Source organism: Cynocephalus volans, chromosome 10, assembly GCF_027409185.1.
Source record: "Cynocephalus volans isolate mCynVol1 chromosome 10, mCynVol1.pri, whole genome shotgun sequence".
NCBI classification, from domain to species: Eukaryota; Metazoa; Chordata; class Mammalia; order Dermoptera; family Cynocephalidae; genus Cynocephalus; species Cynocephalus volans.
The window spans coordinates 56,555,451-56,579,908 of record NC_084469.1 but is presented as its reverse complement, the minus strand read 5'-3'; the positions used below and the strand labels follow the sequence as shown (position 1 = coordinate 56,579,908).

Here is a 24,458-nt window from a genome sequence, read left to right as displayed (position 1 = left end):
TCTATCTAATGAATATTCAATTAAGGGTTTGGCTCTCAGTTATGTAACATTTAGTCTTGCACATGCTCAGTGGTCTCTTCCTGGAGCATGTTCATTGGTCAGACCCTATCACATGAACCAGGCATATGCAAGAATATTCTGTGCTCTCTATTGAGAATGCCCAGCTACTGGGTTTCCATAAGCCAGCCCCTTGTCTCATTTTCCCCTTGGTGGTGCTGAAAATACATCTAATTGGCAACAGTAACTCTCCTTCAGGGGAGACCCAGGAGGAGAGGGCCTGTGACCTCTAGGAGGGGCTGAAAACCCAGAGGCGTGTCCTGAAACCCCAGCCCAGGGAAACTGAGCACTGCCTATCTCACCTAGGTCTGTCCTTGAGCACTCTGTTTTGCTCCATTGGTCAACTGCTACTGATACTTCACTACTTCTATTATTACAGCACACCCAAATTAAGAGCCAGGGACCATTTACAAAGGTGTAGGCAAACTACAAGGGCTACTGCAGGACCCTGGGGCTAGTAACAGTGGGGAAAGGGGCATTACCACCTCTAGGCCTACAAGGGGTGAAGGAAAGCAGTTACTGAAACATGAAGACAGAGAAGGCTGTGAGAAGAGGGTGCTGTGGAACTATGCCCTTTCTTTGAGGGACATGGCAATCCCTTGGGAGGGACCCAGAAGGATAAATACTCTGATTTTACTCTCTTCCCTCACTTCCATCTCTTGCTGGAGCTTCCCATTGGCCAACCCCATAGGAAGTGGAGGGTAAGGTAGACAGTACTCACAAGTCATTACAGCCTTAGACCTTGGGCCCCCCCACTGTAGGAGGCCCCAGAACGCCCTGCCCAGATGTCTAGTATGTGGACTCCATTTGTACTTTTGTCTTCGTCCCCACAAATGTTAGGGGAAGAGGGCCAGCTGGTTAGCTCAGCTGGTTAGAGCAAGGTGTTATAAAACCAAGGTCAAGGGTTCAGATCCCTGTACCAGCCAGCTGCCAAAAGAAAGAAAGTAAAAAAAAAAAAGGATAGGGGCAGGTTTGCATTCAGGTCAGTCTCCTGGAGCCCAAGGCAGGGCGGAGCATGGTGGAAGGGATCTGAGAAGCCAAGGAGCGATGTAGAGCCTATCACACATCTTCACGTCTGGTAGAGCAAACCCTGAGAGCCACTTTAGAAAGGTTTATCAGGGAAGGCTCCTTGGAGGAGGTGATTTCTGGCTGTGATTTAAATGCCAGGACGGTCTGCTCCACCCCCTGCCATCTCCCCTTCCCAGATGGTGCTTCAAGAGGCAGCTTGTGGACCTGGTGATGGAGGGAGTATGGCAGGAGCTGCTCGACAGTGCCCAGATTGAGATCTGTGTGACCGACTGGTGGGTGAAGAGTGGTAACCTGCCCCCGGAGCACCAGCAGTGGTGGCAGGGGTCAACTCCATGGGGTCACCGCAGTTACTGTGCACCCTTTTGCAGTGAGGCCGAGAGAGAGGAAGTGATACTCGAATAGTTGCAGAGCCAGGGAGGGGCGGAGCCTTGTTGAGCCCAGAGTCCCCAGTCTGCACTCCTCCCCAGTCTCTTCCCAGTAAGCCCCGGAGTTGTCCACGTGGGGCCACTGATTGGCTTGATACCTCTCTGAAAAGAGAAACTTTCTACCACACTCAATTCCGTGCTGACCCTAAGGGCTTGTAGATGCCCAGGGCCTCTGAAGGGTTGGGGGCATGATGCCTTGAGAACCGAGGTTGGGAGAGGGCACAGTTTGGACGGGGGCACTCGCTAGTTTCAGAGTCTGCGGGCTTACCACGTAGAAACCCCAGTTTCTTCCCTGGGGCTCTGGCTCCTCCCCCTGATTGTGCTTCCGTCCCAGAGCACCATTTACCACCCCCCTCCCTCACATCCACCCCAGGAGCACCCAGGCTCCTCCCCCTGTGATTCCCAGACCAGGACCTCTCCAAATGTGGTGCAAGTGTGTAGGACGCTCACTGAGGTGCAAGGAGGCCAAACCTCTCGGCCTCCCTCCTCCCAACCTAGAGAACTGGCTGGGTGGTGGAGTCATTAAGGCTCGCTGCCACCTGGCAGGTGGGGCGCGCGAGAGAACTGCGGCTGTGTCTACCGGCTCCGGGTCCGCCTACTGGACGTGTACGAAAACGAAGTGGTCAAGTTCTCGGCCTCACCCAACCCGGTCCTTCAGTGGACTGAGAGGGGCTGCCGACAGGTGGGTCCAGACCCTTATTACATCCCAGGCCCTGCTCCAAGAGATTTACATAGTAATTCATTTAATTAGCACAGCAGCCTCATTCAACAAACATTTATTTAGCACCTACTTTGTGTTGGGTACTGCTCTAGGTGCTGGGAATGCAGTGGTGAATCAAAGTCCTTGCCCTCTCTTCGAGAATTGAGGAAACTGAGGCACAGGGAGGTTAAGTGACTGTCCCAAAGTCACACTAAGGCATGAAGGGCCCAATTTAAGCACAGGCTGGCTCCCAAGCCTATGCTTTCTATTAATCACACTTCAGTTGCCAAAATAACCGTTTAGGTAGTCTTCTTGCTTCTGCTCTTGCCCTGCTCCCTCCCCCAAACACAGACACAGCATCCAGAAAGATACCGTTAAAAAGTGAGTCAGATCACAACTCTCCCCTGCTTGTAACCCTCCCATGGCCACATCTCAGAGTAAAAGCCAAAGTCCTGTTATGCAGCCATAAGGAAATGAAGCACTGATCCATGCTAGGATGAGGATGAACTTTGAAAACAAGCAAGTGAAAGAGGCCAGACACAAAAAGACACATACTGTGTGATTCCACTTCCAGAATAGGCAAAGCCACAGAGACACAGTAGATTCATGGTTGCCAGGGGCTAGGGGCGGGAACTGGAATCAATGGCTGATGGATACAGGATTTTTTCTGGAGTAATGGAGATGTTCCAGAATTAGATAGTGGTGATGGTTGCATAACATTGTGAATATATTAAAAATCACAGAATTTAAAAGTTGAATGTTATGTGAATTTTATCTCAATAAAAAAATTGCAAAAAAACCAAAGCCAAAGTCTTCATGTGGCCCACAAGGCCCAACATGGTCTGCCCATTACCTCCCTGACCCCATCTCCTACTTCTCCCCTCACTCTGCTCCAGGCATACTCCCACCTCAGGGCCTTTGCACTGGCTTTTCCCTTGTCTGAACACTCTCCCTCCAGAGCCCCATGTGGCTGCTCCCCTCCTTCAGGTCTCTGCCACAGTGTTACCACGGGGATCTGCTTACTCACACATTTCTTTACCCTCCTGGCAGAATGCTCTCTGCTCCATACCCCCACCTATGTCAGAGTCTGGGCCTCTACAAGAAAGTCAGCTTCTCTAGGGCAGGGTCTTCTTGCTGCTTTCTTCACGCCTGTATCCCCATCACCTAGGGCAGGGCCTGGCACCTACTTGGTCTTTGGGGAGTATCTGTTGAGATGGAGGAATAGAAGCCCGTAGGTCCTCACGCTCTTGCTCTTTCCCCCCGCAGGTCTCTCATGTCTTCACCAACTTTGGCAAGGGCATCCGCTACGTGTCCTTTGAGCAGTATGGGAGAGACACACGTTCCTGGGTGGGGCACTACGGTGCTCTTGTGACCCACTCCAGTGTGAGGGTCAGGATCCGTCTGTCCTAGCAGCCAGCCTGATCTGGCTTTCCAGGATGCATGTCATCTGCCAGTCACCGCCAATCAAGGGACGCTTTGCAGCCAGGGGACAGAGGGGTCCCATGTGGCCTGTTACCAGCATACTTCCCATGAACCCCACTTGCTGCTGCCCCAGGATGGTGGCCCTCGTGCTGTGACAAGCCAGGGATCCAATCAGGCTATCCACAGCTTCCTTGGCTCCCCGTGTGGTGAGTGTCAAAAAATAACTCAGAGACATTTAGCTAGTTCATTTGCCTGAACATTTTCTCATATGTGGACATTAGTTGGTAGATGAGTCGAGAAACAAAGGCCAAACTGGGATTTATAACAGCAAGGGAAAGCTACCAACAGGGGGAACAGTGACTCATGTTGACATGTTTCTGGGATAAGCTGATTGCTGGCAGGGAACAGAAGTCAGTCTGGGCAGTCTGTCCCTGAGACCTACAGGGGCACTGAGGGAAATCTTTCTGTTTTTGGGAGTGTCTGGGATTTGGCTGTGGGGCCATGTAACCAGCCCTCTCTGTGTAACATGTGCCTGCACTGCCCATCAGCACCTCCTCTTTGGGCCAGGCTGACACTGCTTCTCTCCCCAGAATTCCCCCACCCCCACCTCCTGCCCCTGCTTCAGGGGCAGCTTACCTCCTGCCAGGAAACACCTTCTTTTCTGCACTTGAGCGCTCTTGTATACAGACCCCTGGAGCAAGGCGTGCCATGAGGGAAAGCTCTCCTGTCCCCTCCTCGCCATTGCTCCCACTATTTCCCCAGCTAGGAATGGCCAACAAACTAGCTCAATAAACTTGGTGCTAAATATGAGGTGATGGGCAATTTTTGTCTGTAATCTGTGCACTTGTCTGCCTCCAGCTCTGATCCTAAAAGACCCCGTGGGGTATTTACAGTCATGAGAACTTCAAGAGGCTATGTGTTAAGCGCTGTGTGAGAATGGAGGCGAGCTTCCAGAACCAGAGACAGCTGTGACTCACTGAACAGCTCCCAAGCCAGTTCTCAGTGATCCTCCCAACAGCTCTCAGGCAGGCACAGTTACCAATACTGAATTAAATGACCTGCCCATGGTCACCAGAATTAAATGACCTGCCCATGGTCACCCAGTCAGTAAGTGTGGAAGGTGGGGTTTGGACCAGAGTTGGGCTCCAGTGATACAAGCACAGTTCCCATATCTTAAAATCTAATGTGGCAAAAGCATATGATCATGTGAGGTCAATATTACTACCAGTGCCATTTTCCAGGGGAGGAAACTGAGGCCCAAAGAGGGGAACCAATATAGCCAAGTCCAGAGCAATTAAGAGTTGGAGTCAGGACTTGAACCTAGGTGTGTGAGTCTGACAATAAGATAAAAGAACATCTCCCATGTATGAAGCAGTGCACCCCATTTAATCCTCCCAGCACCCCTTCAACATCAACATTACAATGACTGCCATTTTCCAGACCCTATGGCCTGCAGGAAGGGGAAGTGGGCTTCGGTGCCACCTACCTGACTCCAAAGCTTACAATAGAGTAGCCTTCTGCACATGTCATGCGCATAGAGCATCTAATTTAATCTTTACAAAACCGAACAAAGGAGATACTAAATGAAGCATTTTGCTGGAGGAGGAAACTGAAGTCCAGAAGGGACATCAGTTGTCTGTCCACAATGAGAGACCAAACACTGCACCAGGGGACTCACATTACAGCCAGGGGCTCTGTGTGTTTATTACAACCCATTCCCAACAGATGACAGCACAGTGTCTCATTCCAGCAGAAGAAATCTCTCAAGCCAAAAATCTAGACAGGGAAGCCAAAGGTGTTGACAGAGGAGCACTTTTTCTAATTCACCCCCAGGAACTCTGGGGCTAGTAGTGGTCCTGATGGAAGAGGCAAAGCTAGGATTTGAGTCCAGTATCAGCTGCCTCTAGAGCCAGAATAGCTAGCTTCCAAGAAGGCTGCTGGAGCCCGGAGAGGAAGGTTCTTGTTCTGTAGGGGCACTCAACCTACTGTGCCCCAGCGGTCACTTCTTCTTCTGCACATGTCCACAGTCGTACTTGCCACGCACAACGGTGAGCTTGACACCTGGCAGGTCCTGGGTGCGGCCACCCTGCACCAAGACAACATGGTGCTCCTGCAGGCTGTGGCCCTCCCCGGGGATGAAGCAGACAGCCTCGCGGCCTGTGCTGAGCCGCACACGGCAGCACTTGCGGTTGGCCGAGTTGGGCTTCTTGGGTTTGCGGGTGAACGTGCGCAGAACCACGCCCTTCAGCTGCGGCCGGCCTTCCGTGGGGCCCAGCTTCCGAGGTGGCCGCTTTGGAGGCCCCAGGCGATGCATCTGGTTCAGGGTTGCCATGGAGCGGGTGGCCCAGAGCTGGGGAACCAAGGCTAGGCCTGGAGAGACACAACCAGGAGGGTGGAAGGGAGTTATCCCAGTGAACAAGATAATAGTATTAGCAACTCAATTTTGGTGTTCTCAGCATTGTTCCAAGCACTTTGCAAGGATGCATTTGTTTACATCTAGGGGTAAGAGTATTTACAGATAATAATATTAAGAGTAATTACAGATAACAACAGCCAATATTTATTGAGCAACCACCACGTGACAAATTCTGTTTTAAGCATTTTACGTGAATAATTCATTTTATTCCTCAAGGAAGGCATTAATTTTAATGCTGTTTTAAAAATAATAATAGGGCTGGTTGGTTAGCACAGTTAGTTAGAGTGCAGAGTAACACTGTAGTATCAGATCCCCATACCAGCCAGTCGCCAAAAAAAAAAATGAAAATGATAGAAAAAGCATGCGTGAGTGCTTACACTGTGTCAAGTACTATTCTATGCAGTGTACACATAACTCATGTCATCCCCAGAGCAGCCCTGTGGGGTGTTCCTGGGCGGTGTCCCTCCCCCTCCTTTCAAACCCACATCCAACTTGTTAGCAGATCCTGTCAGCTCAACCTTCAATACTGATCAGAATCCACCCACTTTCTCCCTTCTCTGCTATGCCCACCTTGTCTTGCCCACCCTTGTCTCCTACCCTGTTGCACCCTCCTCCTCCCCAGTCTCCCTGCTCCAACAGTCTACTCTCCACACGCAGCCAGAGGTAGCCTAGGAACATTCCGGTCTGATCAAGTGCCTCCTCTGCTCAAAGCCCTCCCACGGCTCCCTCTCACTCAGGGGAAAGGATTAAGTTCTCCCCATGGCCTATATGGCCCCACCCGATCTGTCCCTGTTACTTCCCTGACCTCAGCTCCCCACTCACCCCCTTGCTCATCTGCTCCAGCTTGTGTCCCCAAAACACCAACAGCAAGGAGACCAGTGTGACTACAGTGTAGTAAGAGGAAAGGCAGGTTGGGAATGGGGGAGGAAGATATATTTACAAGGCAGAACAAAAGGATTTGTTCATGGATTGGAGAGAAGATTTAAGATTCAAAGATAACTGAATTCTCTGTAACAAACATTCATTAAGCAACTATTGTGTCTTGGCCCCAATAACAGAGACATGGCAGTGACTGAGACAACCCTGGGCCCTACCCAAGCTCCTGGGCTTTGAGGTTACAGCATCATCCATCTGTGTATCTCCTACCCCTCTCTCTCTGTCATTAGCACAAATGCCCTTTCGGCAACCCAACTTCACACTTTCCTCTAAATTCAGGATAGGCCCTGGTCCTGTTGCCCATTCCCATGTCTCCTTTTGTCTAGATTACAGCAGAATCCTCAAAGGAGAATGAGACATTCCTAGAAGTGTGTCTCTGCCTAGTGGCATCTCAGTCTCTGTTTTCTCACCTGTATCCCAGGTACCATGACCATGACTCCCTCCTGAGCATATGAAATATACACGGTGTTTCTGAAAGCCCACATGTCAAGTTAGCCCTGATTCCCAAGGCAGGGAGCAGGCCTGACTTGCCCACCCTTGTGTTTCTTGGTGAGTGGCAAACAGAAGGTGCTTAGTAAAGGTCTGCAGAGTGAATAAGTGATTGAAATGCCTCACACAGGGCATGGCTCATGAGAAGCATTGGCTGTCTAAGGAAGGAATTAGCACAAATAAAGCTCCCCACTAGTGCCTGGCACATATAGGGTCTTCAAAAAACTCACGGAAAGATTCCTATTATCTTTTAATTCTATTTTTCCAGGAACTTTTTGAAGTAACTTCGTACTCGATTCTTAAAACACATCAGTTGAATGAATGACTAAAATGCCTTGCTTGGATGTCTCACCCATGAGAGGTATTTAATAGGTAATTCCTGAAGAAATAAACAATTGACCCAAACTCCACTTGACGCATAGCAGCTCCCAATACTGCTACTTCCCACCTCTTGCTCTTGCTAGCCGACCTCCGCCAAAAACCCACCGAGTATAAACCATGACTTAAAATCCCCGATTCCCTCGGGCCTCCGGCAGAGGCACACTAGTCCCAGAGCGGATAACCCTCATTCAGCCTCGTCCCTGCAGCCCAAGTCTCCCACTTACCACAACTTAGAGACGTGTTGAGGCCACGGAGAAAGCCAGACCAGGACATGCCGTTCCTGTATGAGGAGATAAGAGACTCAGAAAGGAGGAGGGAAGAGTAGCCGTAGTCGAACGAGGGTCCAAATTCTCCCCGTCTCGCTCGCAGAGCCTTCTGGGTTAAATCTAAGAAAGTTCCTTTACAGGTCTAACCACAACCCCTCACACTGTTAACGGAAAGTCCCGCCGTAAATTTATCCTCGCTCTGAACAGGCTCCCGGTTGCCCAACAGCCCTGGCGTGCATACAGCAGGAAGGAGGAACAGGGGAGAGGGCCGGGGAGCACAGGGGACCAAAGGGTTCCACTGACCTCACTAACCCCACCAGCGTCCGCCGACAAGCCGAATCCTGCCTCTAATTCCTTCCGGGGGTTATCTATGCAGGGATTGGCTGGTTCTGCTTCTTGCGTCATTGAGGAGGCGTGTCACAGACTGCGATTGGGCAACGACAAGGACGACCTAGGTCAATTTTCCTCATTGAACAGCTTTTGAGGCTGGGAAGGGCATAGTTCTTCCAGGGTCTGATTGGCTCGTCCCGAGCAGGATGGCTGCTTTGCAATTGGTCTAAACGCGGGGTGGGCGGGACAAAGGGTGCGTGCTTTCTTGTCTCCGGCCCAAGATGGCTGCGTCCGTGGCGCGGTGCATACGGCAGTTGCTGACTCGTCGGGGACTCCGGCCCCAGGGAGGCTGCGTCTGCAACCAGAGCCTACGGAGAAATTTCGTTACAGAGAGACGGGATCGGAACCTCCTGTACGAGCACGCGCGCGAGGGCTACAGCGCACTCCCTCAGCTGGATATGGAGCCGCTGTGCGCATGCCCAGAAGAGGCCGCGCGCGCCCTGGAACTCCGCAAGGGGGTGCTGCGGCCGGTCGACTTGCCCGCGATCGTGAGTGCGCTTGCGCCGGCCGAAGGGCGCGGGTTGTTCGCTTTTACCCAAGATCTGGGTTAGCAAAGTCTGCTCCAGCAGGCGGCGAACTTATTGAAGGAATTTTAGTTCCTTCCCAAGTTTTGCCAGTCCCAGTCGTCCCACTGAGTGCTAAGGTCCTACTATATGCCAAGGATGCCTACTGTTTACTAGACACCCATTATGCGCTTGTTTTGTAATGAGCGCTGGGAACCTACTGTGATACAGGAACTTACTGTGTGCCAGTGCCTTCTGTGCTCCAACTTCGTGCCACGCTTACCCTAAGACCACAGAGGAAAATGGGGAGCGGGGTGTGTCGGACAGGGGCGGAGGGTGGTGCTGATGGAGCTCTTGCCTTTGGAGAGTGAAAGGTAGAGTTCTGCTCTTACGCCACACACAGCAGGCAGTTAAATGGGGTTGTTGAATGAATGAATGGTTCTGTTGAACAGATATTTCAGGAAATCTACTATATTCCAGTGTTTCAAATGTTGAGAATAGGCGGTGACTAATAATAATGAAATCACTAGCACTTATACAATACTACGAGCTAGAGAACTAGAACCGGGGTCACCATATCTCTATGGTGAGATGCAAAGGTTGGTGAGGTCCCCCTCTTCCCAACCCTCTCTTGGACTCCCCTACCAGCCTATTTTAAGTTTTTTATATACATTAGCCTCATTTAATTTTTACAACAACCCTGTGAAGTAGGTGCCATTATTTCTTCTATTTTATCGGAGGGGAAGCTAAGGCTTAGAGAAGTTAATTAACTTGCCCCAAATCCCGCAGCTAGTAAGTGGCAAAGTGGGAGCTTGAGTCTGTGCTGTCTGGCTCCAGAATCCACAGTCTTAACTACTCCTCTATGCTCTGTCCTGAGCAAGATGATCGCTCACGGTCTAGTAAAAGAGACAGATGTTTAGCATACAATTATACATATATAATTATAATGTCTTGTAATTTGTGAAGACAAAGTAGAGGACAGGCCTGGGAGGGCTTCTCAGAGGAAGTGGCATGTTACACTTCCCTCTGTGTAATGGACATGAAAAAAAGGAAAGAATTACTCAAAGCACCATGAATGAAGCCTAGAGGGACCGCAGCCCATCAGGGGCAGTAGCCCTGCTTCAAAATTAGCTTTTTTTTTTTTCCTTCTTTTTTATTGTCAAGACAAGGAAGTTTCACAAGAAAAATCAGTTGATTCAATCATCAAAGAGGGACATAAAAACAAAGGCAGTGTTACAGAAGTTAATTATGGCTAAGTATAGCTTAAATAACGGAAACTAGTAACATCAATAAAATTAACAATGTGACATTCCAGAATGCAACTTGTGAAAAGCTAAAGCGATCCACCAACAAACAGCTTGTCCTTAGCAAACTTTTTTTTTTTTGCATATTTCCTACAGCAATTTCCTCAGCATATTTAAACAACAATCAAGCAGCGTCCTCAACATACCTTAACAACAATCAGTAGGTTAAATAGTCAATAGTCCTTTGAGCTGGAATCCAACCAGTTACCTAAAATAGTCAAAGTACACAATCCCATCCCTAAACAGATTAGATGGGCTTTTGCCAAGCTATCTGTGGACTTTGATCCTCTACTTGAGGGCTTTGGCCCTATGCATGCATTTACCTAAAAAATCCTATTCTAAGATCAAAGGAGAATCAAGATTTCTAACCCTCTATAGTGGCATTAGACAAAGATCTGTGGATTGAGTGAGAGTTAGCTAGGTGAAGAGGGGAAAAGAGTGTCCCAAGTGGAGGAACCAGCATTTACAAAAGCCTAGAGGTAGGATGGAATATTCTATCTAGTGGACATGTAGGTAAATTAGAGTGTCATACACTTTAGTAGTGTTTTTCAAACTTTGTGGCTAAGAGCAAGAAATACATTTTATGTCCTGACTCAGTACACACACCCACAGTTGAAACCAAAGTTTCATTAACAATTCTTGCTCTTATCATGTGTGATGCATTCTTATTTTCTTATCATATTCTTTTTCATTTTCATTTATTTATTTATTTATTGGCAGCAAAAATCTGAACCCTTGACCTTGGTGTTATTCTTTTTCATTTTTAAAGTGCTGTTTTAAGCACCCATTAGGGTGGCTATTATAAAAAAAAAATAGTAAGTGTTGGCAAGAATTGTGTTGTGGAGAAATTGGAATCTATGGGCATTGCTGGTGAGAATGAAAAATGGTGCAGGCACTGGGGAGAACAGTATGGCGGTTCCTCAAAAAACTAAAGACAGAATTACCATGTGATCCAGCAATTCTGCTTCCTGGTATATATCCAAAAGAATTGAAAGCAGGGACTCGAACAGATATTTGTACACCCAAGTTCATAGCAGCATTATTGACAATAGCTAAAAGGTAGAAACAACCCATGTCCATGGATGGATGAATGGATAAATAAAATATGCCATATACATACAATAAAATGTCATTCAGGTTCAAGAAGGAACGACATTCTGACATAATGCTACAACAGAGTCTGACATGTTCCTGAACCTTGAAGACATTATGCTAAGTGAAATAAGCCAGACACAAAAAGACGATTAATGTATGATTCCCCTTATATGAGCTATACATAGTAGTCAAAATCATGGAAACAGAAAGAAGAATGACGGTTGCTAGGGGCTGGGTGGAGGGGGGGGAGAATCGGGGTTTAGTTGGTACAGAGTTTCAGTTGGGGAAAATGAAAGAGTTCTGGAGATGGAGTGTGGTGACGGCAGCACAACAGTGTGAACGCCACTGAACCATACACTTACAGATGGTGAAAATGGTAAATTTTATGTTTTGTTTATTTTACCACAGTTTTTTAAAGTGCTAGTTTAGAGATCCTGAATTCATTTTATAACCCTCTGTCTTAGTCCGTTCAGGCTGCTGTAACAGAATACCTTAGAATGGGTGGCTTATAAACAAAGCTTCATTCCTCATATTTCCGGAGGCCGTGAAGTCCCAGATCAAGGTGCTGGCAGATTTGCTGTCTGCTGAGGGCCTGGCTTCCTGGTTCATAGAAGCCGTCTTCTCGCTGTGTCCTCACATGGTGGAAGGGGAAGGGTGCTCTCTGTGGTCTCCTTTAAAAGAGCACATGTCCTGTTTATAAGGGTTCTTATGACCTAATCACCTCCCAAAGGCCCCACTTTCTGATGCCATCACATTGGGAGTGAGGATTTCAACATGAATTTTGAGGGACACAAATATTCAGTTTATAGCACTCACCAATGGATCACAACCTTGGAAAACACTTCTGTCAGGTTCAGCTCTCCTCAGGGCCCATCATTCAGTCCAAGGGGAGTGAGAAAGGGGAAGTCCAGGACAGGGGCTTATCTTTAAGGAGGTGACCCAAGAGTTACTCTTAACCACTTCCACTCACATCTATTGGTTGGTCTTGATCACATGAGCACAAACGGCTGCAAGGGAGGCTGGGAAATGTATGCCCGGCTAAACATTAGGGAGTCTAGTACTGAAGGGAAGGAGGGAAGAATGTCTACTGGGAGGCAGTGAGGAGTCTCTGCCTCACCTGCCACTGGTCCTGGTGGCAAGTGGGTTGAGGGTACAGTAAGAAGGAGCAGGGCCGTGGCAGCTTCACATCTTTCCCTCCTGTGCCCTCTCCCAGATCTCAACATGGCGAGAGCTAAGGCATCTGCAGGAGCAGATCCGGAGCCTGGAGGAAGAGAAGGGGGCTGTGACGGAGGCAGTGCGGGCTCTGCTGGTGAGCATGGGGGTCCTAGGTGTGTGGGAAGTAGCAGTGAGGATGCCTCTGACTGCAGGTAAGGGGAAACCCAATTTAAGGAGCTCAAACAATGTGGACATTTATTATGTCACTTAACACACTGCCCAGGTCTCAGCATCCCTAGGGTTGATTAATTAGCGGCTCTCTCCAGCATCCCCATCCCAGGTTCTTTCCTCTGTCTGCACCAGCAGCTTCATTATGTTGCTCTGACCTCAGTTTCCCTTGTGTGGTTCCAAGATTACTGCTATAGTACAGCATCTCCTTACATGACTGTCAGAGGCAGAAAACAGAGTTCTCTGACTTGAGTACCTTTTCCCAGAGCAAGGAGACCCTTCTTTAAGCATCCAGTGAGTCTCCTCGTGTTTCCTGGGCCCAGACGCCCCATCCTATACCAGTCATCAGCAAGAGGGATGGAGTCACTACAGCCAGCTTAGGGCTAGTCAAGGGCCAGCCTCAGGATGGGCCAATTTTCCCTGCACTACAGGCTGCCTGGGGAGAATAAACTGAGTCAGGGTTCCATGGGTAAGGAGGAAGGAGGGATCTTGGGTTAGACAACCAAAAGCGTCTGCCAAAGGGCTTAAAAACAGTCATAAAAATAATGGCAGCCATTTATATAGCAATCACTGTGTGCCAGGCACTGCCCAGGTGCTTTTCATACTCTTAATCCTCGCAACAGCTTCATGAGACAGGAACAATAGAAAGCCAGTTTTACAGCTGGGGAAGCTGAGGCCCCAAGAGGTTAAAAGGTGCCTAAGTCTGACAGCCAAGATTTGCACCTGGGCATTCTAGGTTGCTTTTCACCACTCCACTCAAAGGCCTCTCCCACCACTGATTACATCTCCCAGTGACCTACTGTGTACCAGGCTTCAGGCTCCATGCATCACAGGCAGGCAGCCAGCTAATTAAAACAACAAAAGTGGTCAGTTAATGTTCAATGAGCACTAACTCATCTTCTCAGGGAAGCTGCACAGCATCCCCACCAGGGAGGTCTTATCATCTCATTTCACAGACTAGGATACTGAGGCTCAGAGAGGGGCAGAGATTTGCCCAAGGGCATATAGCTAGTAAGCACCCAACATTCAGACCCAGGTCTGCCCAATTTTCTCAGCAGCTCAGGATCGTAGGTGGTTCAGAGAGTCAAAGGCCCTTGGTTGCAGGCCTCCAAATACACACTCACAGACTTTACCTCTCTGAGTCTCCGTTTTCTCATCTGCAAACGGGTCCTGTTAATGCCAACCTCACAGAGTGGGTTATGAAGAAATAAGATCATGTGAGAGCCTTCCACACAGCCTGGCATGGAGGCAGCACTTAATAAATGGAGCTGCAGGCGTGATTACTTTTATGTTATTTTTGCCTCCTCCTAGCTTTACAGACAGAGAAACTGAGGAGGCACAGAGGGGTAGAGGGACCCAGCCAGGTATTGACAGAGCAGGAGATTCAGATCCCTAGGCCTTGTTTGACCTTTCACCCCTTATTTTTCTTCTCCTCCCCGAACTTGATGAACCTAATCACTTCCTCTGTCTCTTTTCTACCAGGTAAACCAGGACAACAGTCAGGAGCAGCAGGTACCTCAGGGAATTGATGTCCTGACCCCAGTTGGGGGTGGGCAGGGAGGATACCATATTAGTCACGAGTCCTCTGTTGTAAGTGACAGCAAACACAACTCAAACAGGTTTAAGGAGGGGAAAAGCAGGCTCTATTGATTCATGAAACTAAAATTCTGGCTTCAGGTACAGCTGGATCCAGGTCCTAGCTCCATTTTTGGTTCTGCTTTCCTCTCACTCCCAGACCAGCATTCTCCCCTTGTGGAAGGGGAAGGCAGGGTCAAGCACACTTTCCTGATAGCTCCCACTGAAATCCTGGGGCTCACTCTCATGAGTTCATCTTGGGTCATGTGCCTGTCTCTGAGTGGATCACTGTGGTCAAGGCAATAGAATGCTCCAATTGGACAATACTGAATCTTGTCCCCATAAACCACCTGTGGTGAGGGAGTTCTTTTGTGCTAGGCCAATAGAAGAGTCAACAAATGTACAACACAGAGGTTCTGCCAGTGAGAATCAAGGTCAGACTGGTTGAGGGACCCCCCCAACCCTCTCAGGCTGATCCCGCTTGTCCTACCCCAAGGACCCCCAATATCAGGGTCTGCGGGCACGTGGCCGGGAGATCCGGAAGCAGCTTGTGCTCCTGTACCCCAGAGAGGCAGAGCTAGAAGAGCAGTTCTATCTGCAGGCACTGAAGCTGCCCAACCAGACCCACCCAGATGTGGTGAGTGCCATGCTGGGCGATGGGGAAGGCCAGGGGCCCACTAGTGCCACCTTCCCCGTGACACCCTCTCTCTCCCTACAGCCCGTCGGGGATGAGAGCCAGGCGCGAGTGCTCCACGTTGTCGGAGACAAGCCAGGTGGGCCACCAGGCTGGGGCTGGGGTGCAAGGGCTCCCAGGGTCTGGGAGTGGTGACTCCAGGGGTCTGGGACTGCAGCTGGAGCCTGTAGAACCCCTGGCGCTGCAGGAGGTGGCTCATCTTTCTGCCTCGGCTGGGCTTGAACTGTTTCTGAGGGGCAGTTCTTCGACTTTGATTCTCTTTCCCCTCACCTTATTAGGCTTTCTCACCCTGTGTCCTCTGTGTGCATGTGCGCACATGCATGTCTGCCTCTGTCTCCTTCATCTCCGTTTGACCCCCTTGCTTTCGTCCCTGTCTCTCATGGGCTTTTCCTCCCTAACTCTCTGTGCATCTCCCTCTCTCTGATTCTCATTCTCCCTTGTAGTGTTTCCTCCTCTCTCCCTGTCTCTCTTCCTCTCCTTTTCTAACTCTTGTCTCCCCATTTCTCTCTTTCCTTCGCATTCCTATCTCTGCCTCCATCTTTTTTTTTTTTTTTTTTTGGTGGCCGGCCAGCACAGGTATCGAGCCCTGGACGTTGGCGTTATCAGCACTGTGTCTGCCTCTGTCTTATTCCCTCCCTCTCTCTCCCATCTCTCATTTCTCTTTCTCTCTTTCCCTCATTCCCTTTTCCCTCTCTTTCCTTTTCTCTCCTTTTCTCTCCCTTTCTCTTTTCCTGCCTCCTCTTTCCCTTCCTCTTTTTACTGTCTCTCCTTCCTGCCCTCTTCTAATCCTTTCTCTCGATCCCTGTTCCTGTCTCTCTCTTGCCTCTTACCCCATTGCTTTTCTCCCACATCCAGTTTTCTCCTTTCAACCCCGGGGGCACCTGGAAATCGGCGAGGAACTCGACATCATCCGGCAGAAGTGAGCTCCTCTCCCCTCTCTGCACCTCCTCCACCAAGCCATCCCCACATCCCCAACAGCTGGTGGCCGCTCCTGCCTCATCGGCCTCATCACAGGATGTGGAAATGCCAGGGCCACACCCAGCATGAATGTTTGATGCCCCAGCCCCACCTGGCAGCTGGGCCTCTGCCCCTGGGTGCTTGGGTCCCCCTCTTCCCCATTAGCCTTGGCCCATATGCACCCACCTGTCTGCCCATCTGTCTCTCAGGCGCTTGTCCCATGTGTGTGGCCACCGCTCCTATTACCTGCGTGGGGCTGGGGCCCTCCTGCAGCATGGCCTGGTGAACTTCACACTTAACAAGCTCATCCACCGGGTATGGGCCAGGATGGAGGGCTCCTGGAGGGGGTGGCAGTGAAACTGAGCTCAGAGGGTTCAGGGCAGCGGGGAAAGGGGGTGACCTCTGGTCTAGTCACTGTTCTCAAAGCTTTACATGTATTACTGGCACATTTAATTCTTATGATTTTATGACGTGTGTGCTGTTATTATCCTCACTTAAGAGATGGGGAAATTGAGGCCTGGAGAGAGGAGGTAACTAGCCTGAGGTCCCGCAGCTAGTCTGTGGAGCTGGCCCTAGAGCCTGTGCTTGTCCTGACCTTGCTGCCTGCCCACGGTATAAAGGGAGCTTTTGGGGAATATGGTATCCATAGAAACTGAAGGGCGGGCACGGGCTGATTGCATGGGGCGCTGGCCATAGTGAGGGACTCAGACGTTTCCTGAAGGCACTAAGGAGCCATGGGAGGCTTGAAGCAGGGAGGGAGGGGCTTTAAGCAGATCTGTACTTTTGACCTATACTTCCAGCTGCCCTATTTGGGATGAACTGAGTAAAGAAATTATAGCTGAGGAAGTCATGGAGCACACAGCAGACAGGGCCCCAGTAAGAGGGACACCAGGGGCCTGGGGACTAGCTCCAAGCCCACTTCCCAGGATTCCTCAGTTTCCTCTGAGGTAGAGCGGACTTTGGAATGACAAGGGGGAGCCATTGGCTCATTCTGCAGTGTCCCTTCTCCAGGCCTGAGCTTGGGGTCTGGGATGTGTTTCTCACTCATCCTCTCCCCCATCACAGGGCTTCATCCCCATGGCAGTGCCAGACCTCCTCCGAGGAGCTGTGTTTGTGAGTGAGGCCCCTGTCCTTCTTTCCCCTTGCCCAGCTGGGTGTCAGGCCCTGTTCTGCGGACCTAAGGCAGGGAGACCAGCCTGCCTTCCCTGAGGAGACACTTGGGGCTAGGGTTGAGGGGGTCAGGATATGATAGGGGAGCAAGGTGATTCCAGGTGCTTTGAGGGCAGGAGCTGGGACGGTAACTGCAAAATGGGAGAGGCCAAGATTACCTGTTCCCTGACCCCTGTGGCCTGTACTCTATCTCTAGGAAGGCTGTGGGATGACACCGAATGCCAACCCATCCCAAATTTACAACATCGACCCCTCCCGCTTTGAAGACCTCAACCTGGCTGGTACATCAGAGGTGGGGCTCGCAGGTGAGCATCTGCCTGGAGGGTGCGGAGCAGGAGGGATTGGGGGCAGACATTGGGAACACCTATTGCCCAGGAAAGCTCAGCAACTGCAGGGCCAACGTGTACAGTTTTGTAGGTTGTTTACTGCACAACAGCATAGTGACAATCCAGCCGCCTACTGTGACATAGGACCAGATGCCTTTTCTAATTCTCAGAAAGGCTTCCTGTGGGCAGTGGCAGCCCTGGCTGACCCTGTTGCCCTCTTCTCCTCCTAGGCTACTTCATGGACCACACTGTGGCCTTCAGGGACCTGCCAATCAGGTGACACCCAGTTTCTTTAGAACTTGCCCCCACCTGTGATGTTCAGTCTCCCCTGCGTGACTAACCTCACCTGCTCCCCACCAGGATGGTTTGTTCTAGCACCTGCTACCGGGCAGAGACAGACACGGGGAAGGATCCTCGGGGGCTGTATCGGGTACACCACTTCACCAAGGTAGGTGGAGCTGGGACGGTGGGGGCACTGCAACAGCCCAGGGCCTCCTGACTCCTGCACCCTTGCCCCACCACAGGTGGAGATGTTTGGGGTGACAGGCCCTGGGCTGGAGCAGAGCTCACAGCTGCTGGAGGAGTTCCTGTCCCTTCAGATGGAGATCTTGACGGAGCTGGGCTTGCACTTCCGGTGTGGAGAGGGGTCAGGGGCCTGGTGGGTGGCCGGGGGGTGGGGGAGGGAGGGACGAGGGGCTGGCTAGCTGCCTCCCCATCTGGAACCTTCTCACCACCTGCTCCCTCTTTGCCCCTTTTTTCCTGTGTGCGGATTATAGGAGTGTATATAGGCTGTCTGTCTATACATCTGTAATGCTTTATGGGATTAGAACAAGAGCATGAGCAGTTCAGGGTGCTCCAGAGTCAGCACCCAGGCCCCTTCCCTCTTGCTGCTCCCCATCCCTAGGGCACTGCCCCACCTGCCTGACCCAAGATGCCTTTTTACCCTCCAGTGGGAAACGGGGTGAGGGAAAGGCGGGACCCGCACATTGTGAGTCCCATGTAGCTTTCAAGAGAGGCTGAGAAATGTACACTTTTTTTCGGGTGACTCATTGCAAAAAACTGGGGTGCTATTATTCTAGAAGGAGAGAATGGCCATTGTGCACGTCTTTTGTCCCCTTCTGAGAACTCCCTCCTTTGTGCCTCCCGCATCCCCTTTGCCACTATCATCTCCTGCTCCTTTTTTATTTGCCACTTCCCACTTTCTCTTTCTTGGCTACCTTCTTTTCCATTGCCTCCACTTCTTCCTCCTCCTCCTCCTCCCCACCACCTCCTTTGCCTCGCACATGCTGACCTTTGCCATGCCGGGGTCCTTGGCTGCAGGGTCCTGGACATGCCAACCCAGGAACTGGGCCTTCCCGCCTATCGCAAGTTTGACATTGAGGCCTGGATGCCAGGCCGTGGCTGCTTTGGAGAGGTGAGCCCTGCCCCCGTGGCGACATGGGGTGGGAAAGAAAACAGGCCTGCCCCCCCACAGCTGATCCTCTCAGCTCACCCCGTCCCCACCCCAGGTCACCAGTGCTTCCAACTGCACTGACTTCCAGAGCCGCCGCCTCCACATCATGTTCCAGACCGAGGCCGGGGAGCTGCAGTTCGCCCACACGGTGAGGGCCCGCACACCCTCCGCAGAAGCCTCTGCTTCGCTAGACCTGCCCCACCTCGGCCCCTCCCCTGGAGTCAATGCCCAGTTCCGAGCATGTCTCTCTCCCAGGTGAACGCCACGGCCTGCGCAATCCCTCGCCTCCTCATTGCCCTCCTGGAGAGCAATCAGCAGAAGGTGAGGGGATTGAAGCATCCCACCCAGAGAAGCCAAGGGTGGAGGGCTGGGACAGGAGCAGACTCCTGAGGCTTGCTCTGTCCCCAGGATGGCTCGGTCCTCGTGCCCCCTGCCCTCCAGCCCTACCTCGGCACTGATCGGATCACAGCCCCCACCCACGTGCCTCTCCGATACATTGGCCCCAACCAGCCCCAGAAGCCCAGGCTCCCTGGCAAGCCCTCATCAAGCTGAGAACCCATGCACATCAGCCAGCAGGGTTGCCGCTGCTTCCTGGAGGTCAGGAGACCCCAAACGCCTGGGACCTGTTTTCCTGAGCCCGTCCTGACATCTGCATTCCTCATGTCAGCTCCCTGCTTGGGCCCCTGGACTCCAGGGTCCACCTCTTCTATTTTCCTACTTCCTCAGAATCAGTCAGTGACCCCGTTGTCATTGAGGGTCCCAGCTTGCAGTAGGAAGCAGGATGTCTGGGGATGGGAGGAGAGGAAGAGACATACATCCTCCTTCCCTCCCTCAGTGCTGAGCAGAAAGTCCCCAATGAATGCTCAGAACAAAGGCCTTTGTGGATCTGTGAGCAAGGGAGATGCCCCTGCCAAACTTCCTGGGAGGTGCTGGGCAACTGCTCAGAGGTGCCAAGTCATCAAAGGGTCTATAGCTGCAAGGACCGTGTCTGGAAGTGTCCAGCAACCCCCAGTGTACATGGAGGTGGCTTGGGGGCCACCAGGGGAAGCCGAGAGGATACTGTGTCCTCTCCCCTTCCTCTGGGACAAGCCAGGACAGGTCACCCTCCAGCAGACCCAGCCTCAATCTACTCCTCAGTCCCCAGCTCCTCATCCAACTGCGCCTTCCCCAGCTCCAGGTAGGGTCCAGAAGGCATCACAAACTCAGTGAAGCCAAAACTGATCCTCTAATCATTTTGCCTAAACTCACTCTTCCCAGTAATACCCCTCTCAGCACGTTTTCCCAGTTGCTTAGGCTACAACCCTTCAGGTGATCCTTGACTTTTTTCTCACATCCACCTCCAGTTCATTAGCAAATCTGGCAGCTCCACCTTCAGCATATTTCCAAAATCTGTGCATTGTCCTTTCCTCCCTGGCCCCTGCACTGTTCCTGTCCACCGTTATCTTCCATTTGGACAGTTGCAGAAGCCTCCTCACCATCTCCCTGCTCCCTGTCCCCCACACAGCCAGAGGGACCTGTGGACACCTGAATCAGGTCATGTCCGTCCCTGCTCAGCCCTCCCATGACTCCATCTCAGAGTAAAGGACAGAGTCGTCATCATGGCCCACAAGGCCCAGCCTGATCTGCCCCTGCCCTCCTCTTCAGCCCTGCTTGTCTTGCTCGGCCCACCCCAACCTGCCTCACTGTTGTAACTCTTGACTCCTTCCTGACTCGGGCCCTTGTGCTTGCTAGTCCCCCTCCCCGGACGGTTCTTTCCCTAGATCTTGTGCACTTTCCTCCATTTTATCATTCAGGCCTTAGCCCAAATGTCACCACCTCAGAGAGGACTTCCCTGGTCACCCTGGCCAGACTAATATCCCCCAGCATTCAGTGTCTGCATCCATGCTGTGGTGTACCACAGTCGTTTCCTCCTTCCTTACATAATGTGCATTCATGAGTACTGTCGGCCTTCCGTATCCGCGGTTCTTCCTCCACAGATTTAACCAGCCATGGGCTGAAAATATTCAGAGAAATAAAAATAATACAACAATAAGAAATAATACAAATAAACAATACAATATAACTATTTACATAGCATTTACATTATATTAGGTATTATAAGTAATCTAGAGATAATTTAAAGTTTACTGGAAGATGTGGGTAGATATGTAAAGACTACACCATTTTTTCTAAGAGACTTGAGCATCTGTGGGTCTTGGTATCTGCAGGGCTCCTGGAACCAATCACCCTGCGGATACCCAGAGACAACTATATTGTCTGTCTCCCCTTCTCCAATGTCAGCTCCGAGAGGGCAGGGACGTTTGCTGATTTATTCACTGAGGTAGCCCCAGAGTCTGGAAGAGGACCTGACACACAGCAGTTATTCAGTAAAAATGACTGGAATGGAGGTGCTCGGACATATGCAGTTCCCAGCGCCAGGCACTGTATACACATTATTTAATCCTCACCGTCAAGCTGGGCAGTAAATTGTCACGGATTCTATTTTACAAATGAGAAAACCGGTCTTAGAAGTTAAGAAATTGGCCCAGGGCTGCACAGCTGGCAAGTGGTGGAGCTGGGACTCAGGCCAGAATGCAGGTACAACCTCTGAGGAAGTAGGTTTCTGAGACCCACTTTCCAGATGAGGAAACTGAGACCCAGGAAGGGAAAGCGTTGCCTTAGTTCGATCAGTGAGTGGCTGCCTGTGGATTCGAACCCAAGTCTGCCTCCCAATGCCGCGGGTGAGCTCATCAGGCCGTATCTCTGGGAAGGGAAGCCCCCGTGCTCGACGCTGCGCTCTCGCGTGCAGGGCGTGGGCCCCCATGAATAATTGAGGTTCTCGGGCAGGCGGGCCGCCCCGCAGCTGTCGCCCGGCCGGCGACAGTGACGTCACTTCCTCCCCTGCGGGGCCACAGTGCGGGTTATAAGGGGCGGCTGCCCCGGCCCGCACCACGGCGACTACCGTGGTCCGGACTCCCCACCATGCCGCGCCGCGGGCCCGCCTCGGTGTTGCTGCTGCCGCTGCTGCTGGCGCTGCTGCTGGGGGCGGGTGAGTGACGAATTTCCAGGGGCCTCGGCGGCCAGCCCAGAGGGCAGAGTGACCGGGGAGGGGCGGTGCACCCAGCGGGGTCAGACTAGAGACTTAATGGGCCGAGCTTCCAGGTGGGGACGGTGCACCCAGCAGGTGCGCTGGAGACGGACGCCCGTGGAGCTGGGATCAGTACCGGGGACAGAGCCCGGGGTCCCAGCCCAGCGCCCGTCTCCTTCCTCCACAGCCACAGCTGCTCCCCTGGCACCAAGACCCTCCAAGGAGGTGAGGAGTGTGACCCCTTGCCCCACCTCAGCTCGCTGGGGCCATGTCCTCCCTGCCAGCCTCCTTCTTAGTCCCCATCTCCCCTCTAACCCTCTAAGCCTTCTCATTACCCACAACCCCCTGCCCTCAAACTCCCCTCTGATCCTTCACCCCCACCCTCCAGCTGACCCGCTGTCTGGCAGAGATGGTCACAGAGGTGCTGACGCTGGGACAGGCCCAGAGAGGACCCTGCACGGCTCTCCTCCACAAAGGTAAGGAGGACCCGGGCTCCAGTTCTTCTCTGGAGCCCCATACCACCCCACCCCGGGTTCTGCCCAGGATGCTCCCCATGCCCTTCTGCCCAGGGCTGCCTGGAGGAAGCGGTGTCCTCTTTTCATTCCCAGAGTCGTCTTGCCTGAGCTAGTGTGGCACTCACTGCCCAGCGTCCCACCTGACAGATCCTGGCCACCAGCTCCACCCTTGGGGCTCTCCGCAGAGGGCTGGGATGGGGGCAGAGAACATTCCCTCAGCACCTGACCCTTCTCTCCCACTTCTGGGCAGACTCCCTGAGACTCCAGGGGGTCCCAGGGCCCAGAACTTCTCCAGGTCTCTGCTTCCCAATTTGATGCACAGAGAGCATCCTTTTTCTTTCTGCCAGAGATGTGTGAGACAGAGCCCTATGGCTGTGTGTCCACCTTGGAGAAAGGCCCGCTGGTTGGGGATTTCAAGAAGCGGGAGGCTGGGAAGACAAGGTCCAGCCAGGAGGTGAGGGACGAGGAAGAGGAGGAGGCAGCAGAGAGGACCCACGAGTCTGAGGTCCGGGAACAGGCCATCCATGAACAGCTCCGCAGTCGGCTCCACCAGGAACAGGCCAAGGAGGAAGAGGAGGAGGAAAAGAAGAGGAGGCCCGTGGAGACCTTCGGGGACCTGTGGAAGTGGCGTCTGGAGGGTGCAGGGGGTCCCCAGAAGCGGGTGACAGAGAAGGCCAGTGATGAGGAGACAGCCCAGTTTGAGGCAGAGGAAAAGGGTGTGCAGGTGCTGGGCGGGGGCCACAGTCTGTGGCAGGGCGCTGAGAGGGGTGGAGGAGAGAGGCACGAGGACTTGCCACACCACCACCACCAGCTGGCAGCTGAGCCCAAGCAGGAGAAGGAAGAGGCTTCAGAAGGGGAGGTGAGTGGAGGAGGGGGCGCTCCAAGGCAGTTGGGGGGAGGGTTGACCAAATGGTCTGTGGAGGTACTGCCAGGCAGTTAGCAGTGTTGGGCGATACACAGCAAGACCAACCCCACAAATGGGCCATAGTCACCAAGACTGACACCAGGACTAGGTAGCAATATCCAAGCAAGGTGGCTTCCCCACTGACATTACAGTAACCAAGATGGCCACTGTTACATAGAAGCTCCAAGTAAGCTACCATTGCTAGTCCCTAACACGTAAGTTGGCCACCATGAAGTGTCTGCTGTGTCCGGCACACTAGGCTATAGATAGACACCTTTGCTGCATGGAAAGTAAGACGTCACTATGATTGGTGGCAGTAATCAAAGTGGCCATCACTTCCCAAATGGGTCATCCAAATTGGGCACCTTTGCTTGTCCCATGTCTAGTGTCATTGGTTATAGCAGTCAACATAGACTTCCCTACTGATCACGTTGGCCAACATAACTCTTCCAGAGTTGTGACAACCAATATGGTCATCATTGCAGTCCATGATGACTAGGATGACCACTGCTGGCTGCCACTGTGAGCACTGACATGGCCTGCACTCATGGGTGACCACTGAGGTAGCCAGCCTTTGAAGATGGGTACCAACCACCCTGTTTCTAATCCCACCAGGAACATGAGGTGGAGCAGCTGGAGCACATGAGAGATGAACTGAAGAAGGCCACGGAGATGCTGGGGGAGGCGCTCAGGAGGGAGGGCTGACTTCTACCTCACCCCCTCCTTCTTCCCCACACCCTTACGGCTTAGGACTGTTGACCCCAAAGCCCCCACCTCACCTGGCACCCCACTGCACCCCCCAACCTGGCAGAGGTGGGGAGAAGGATGTGCCTTAGAACCAAGCCTGAGGGGACAAGTCTGAGCTGGATGGGGGCTGGGCTCAGACCTGATTCAGGAAACACGCTCCAATACACACCTAGCCCACTCCAACCCTTTTGAGTGAATAAAGCACAAAGAAAACCACCAAGGTTTAGTGTGTAGCACTTGATTTCGGAGGGATG

At 52.0% G+C, this 24,458-nt stretch overlaps 4 protein-coding genes across 6 annotated transcripts in view; 3 read left to right on the top strand and 1 right to left on the bottom strand.

Annotated features, from left to right (window-relative positions):
- FBXO17 (F-box protein 17) overlaps window positions 1–4,444 on the top strand; it is a 29,150-nt gene extending 24,706 nt beyond the window's left edge. For both annotated transcript variants that reach the window (XM_063109280.1, XM_063109279.1), the window contains exons 4-6: window positions 1,263–1,358; window positions 2,058–2,193; window positions 3,478–4,444. In XM_063109280.1, coding sequence (XP_062965350.1) covers window positions 1,263–1,358; window positions 2,058–2,193; window positions 3,478–3,621 — 376 coding nt within the window. In that variant the 3' untranslated portion in view covers window positions 3,622–4,444. The remainder of the gene's footprint in view (window positions 1–1,262; window positions 1,359–2,057; window positions 2,194–3,477) is intronic.
- Window positions 4,445–5,307: 863 nt separating this feature from the next.
- MRPS12 (mitochondrial ribosomal protein S12) lies at window positions 5,308–8,445 on the bottom strand. The gene is made up of 2 exons (XM_063111798.1): window positions 8,080–8,445; window positions 5,308–6,003 (listed from the first exon to the last, which is right to left on the bottom strand). Exons 1-2 carry the CDS (start codon window positions 8,126–8,128, stop codon window positions 5,633–5,635), a joined length of 420 nt encoding a protein of 139 aa, XP_062967868.1. The 5' UTR covers window positions 8,129–8,445; the 3' UTR covers window positions 5,308–5,632.
- A 275-nt stretch (window positions 8,446–8,720) lies between these two features.
- SARS2 (seryl-tRNA synthetase 2, mitochondrial) lies at window positions 8,721–21,322 on the top strand. 2 transcript variants are annotated; one of them, XM_063110930.1, is made up of 17 exons: window positions 8,721–8,999; window positions 12,627–12,722; window positions 14,279–14,308; window positions 14,868–15,008; window positions 15,090–15,144; window positions 15,921–15,984; window positions 16,232–16,337; window positions 17,088–17,135; window positions 17,389–17,497; window positions 17,749–17,794; window positions 17,879–17,966; window positions 18,043–18,152; window positions 18,839–18,932; window positions 19,027–19,119; window positions 19,227–19,292; window positions 19,380–19,568; window positions 21,252–21,322. In XM_063110930.1, exons 1-16 carry the CDS (start codon window positions 8,733–8,735, stop codon window positions 19,521–19,523), a joined length of 1,557 nt encoding a protein of 518 aa, XP_062967000.1. In that variant the 5' UTR covers window positions 8,721–8,732; the 3' UTR covers window positions 19,524–19,568; window positions 21,252–21,322. The 2 variants fall into 2 exon arrangements, with proteins under 2 accessions (XP_062967000.1, XP_062966999.1); XM_063110929.1 differs by lacking the exon at window positions 21,252–21,322 and having other exon boundaries at window positions 19,380–21,015.
- Window positions 21,323–21,859: 537 nt separating this feature from the next.
- CCER2 (coiled-coil glutamate rich protein 2) lies at window positions 21,860–24,420 on the top strand. The gene is made up of 5 exons (XM_063112344.1): window positions 21,860–21,999; window positions 22,226–22,263; window positions 22,427–22,514; window positions 22,901–23,412; window positions 24,073–24,420. Exons 1-5 carry the CDS (start codon window positions 21,933–21,935, stop codon window positions 24,160–24,162), a joined length of 795 nt encoding a protein of 264 aa, XP_062968414.1. The 5' UTR covers window positions 21,860–21,932; the 3' UTR covers window positions 24,163–24,420.
- The last annotated feature ends 38 nt before the right edge of the window (window positions 24,421–24,458 follow it).

Bases quoted from the DNA above. Each gene is read 5' to 3' on its own strand.
- MRPS12 (XM_063111798.1), bottom strand. From the start codon at position 8,128: ATGTCCTGGTCTGGCTTTCTCCGTGGCCTCAACACGTCTCTAAGTTGT. The intron at 6,004-8,079 runs GTAAGTGGGAGA...GTGTCTCTCCAG, and splicing joins CAACACGTCTCTAAGTTGTG to GCCTAGCCTTGGTTCCCCAG.
- SARS2 (XM_063110930.1), top strand. From the start codon at position 8,733: ATGGCTGCGTCCGTGGCGCGGTGCATACGGCAGTTGCTGACTCGTCGG. The intron at 15,009-15,089 runs GTGAGTGCCATG...CTCTCCCTACAG, and splicing joins ACCAGACCCACCCAGATGTG to CCCGTCGGGGATGAGAGCCA. The intron at 18,933-19,026 runs GTGAGCCCTGCC...TCCCCACCCCAG, and splicing joins GCCGTGGCTGCTTTGGAGAG to GTCACCAGTGCTTCCAACTG.
- CCER2 (XM_063112344.1), top strand. From the start codon at position 21,933: ATGCCGCGCCGCGGGCCCGCCTCGGTGTTGCTGCTGCCGCTGCTGCTG. The intron at 22,000-22,225 runs GTGAGTGACGAA...CTTCCTCCACAG, and splicing joins GGCGCTGCTGCTGGGGGCGG to CCACAGCTGCTCCCCTGGCA. The intron at 22,515-22,900 runs GTAAGGAGGACC...TCTTTCTGCCAG, and splicing joins CACGGCTCTCCTCCACAAAG to AGATGTGTGAGACAGAGCCC.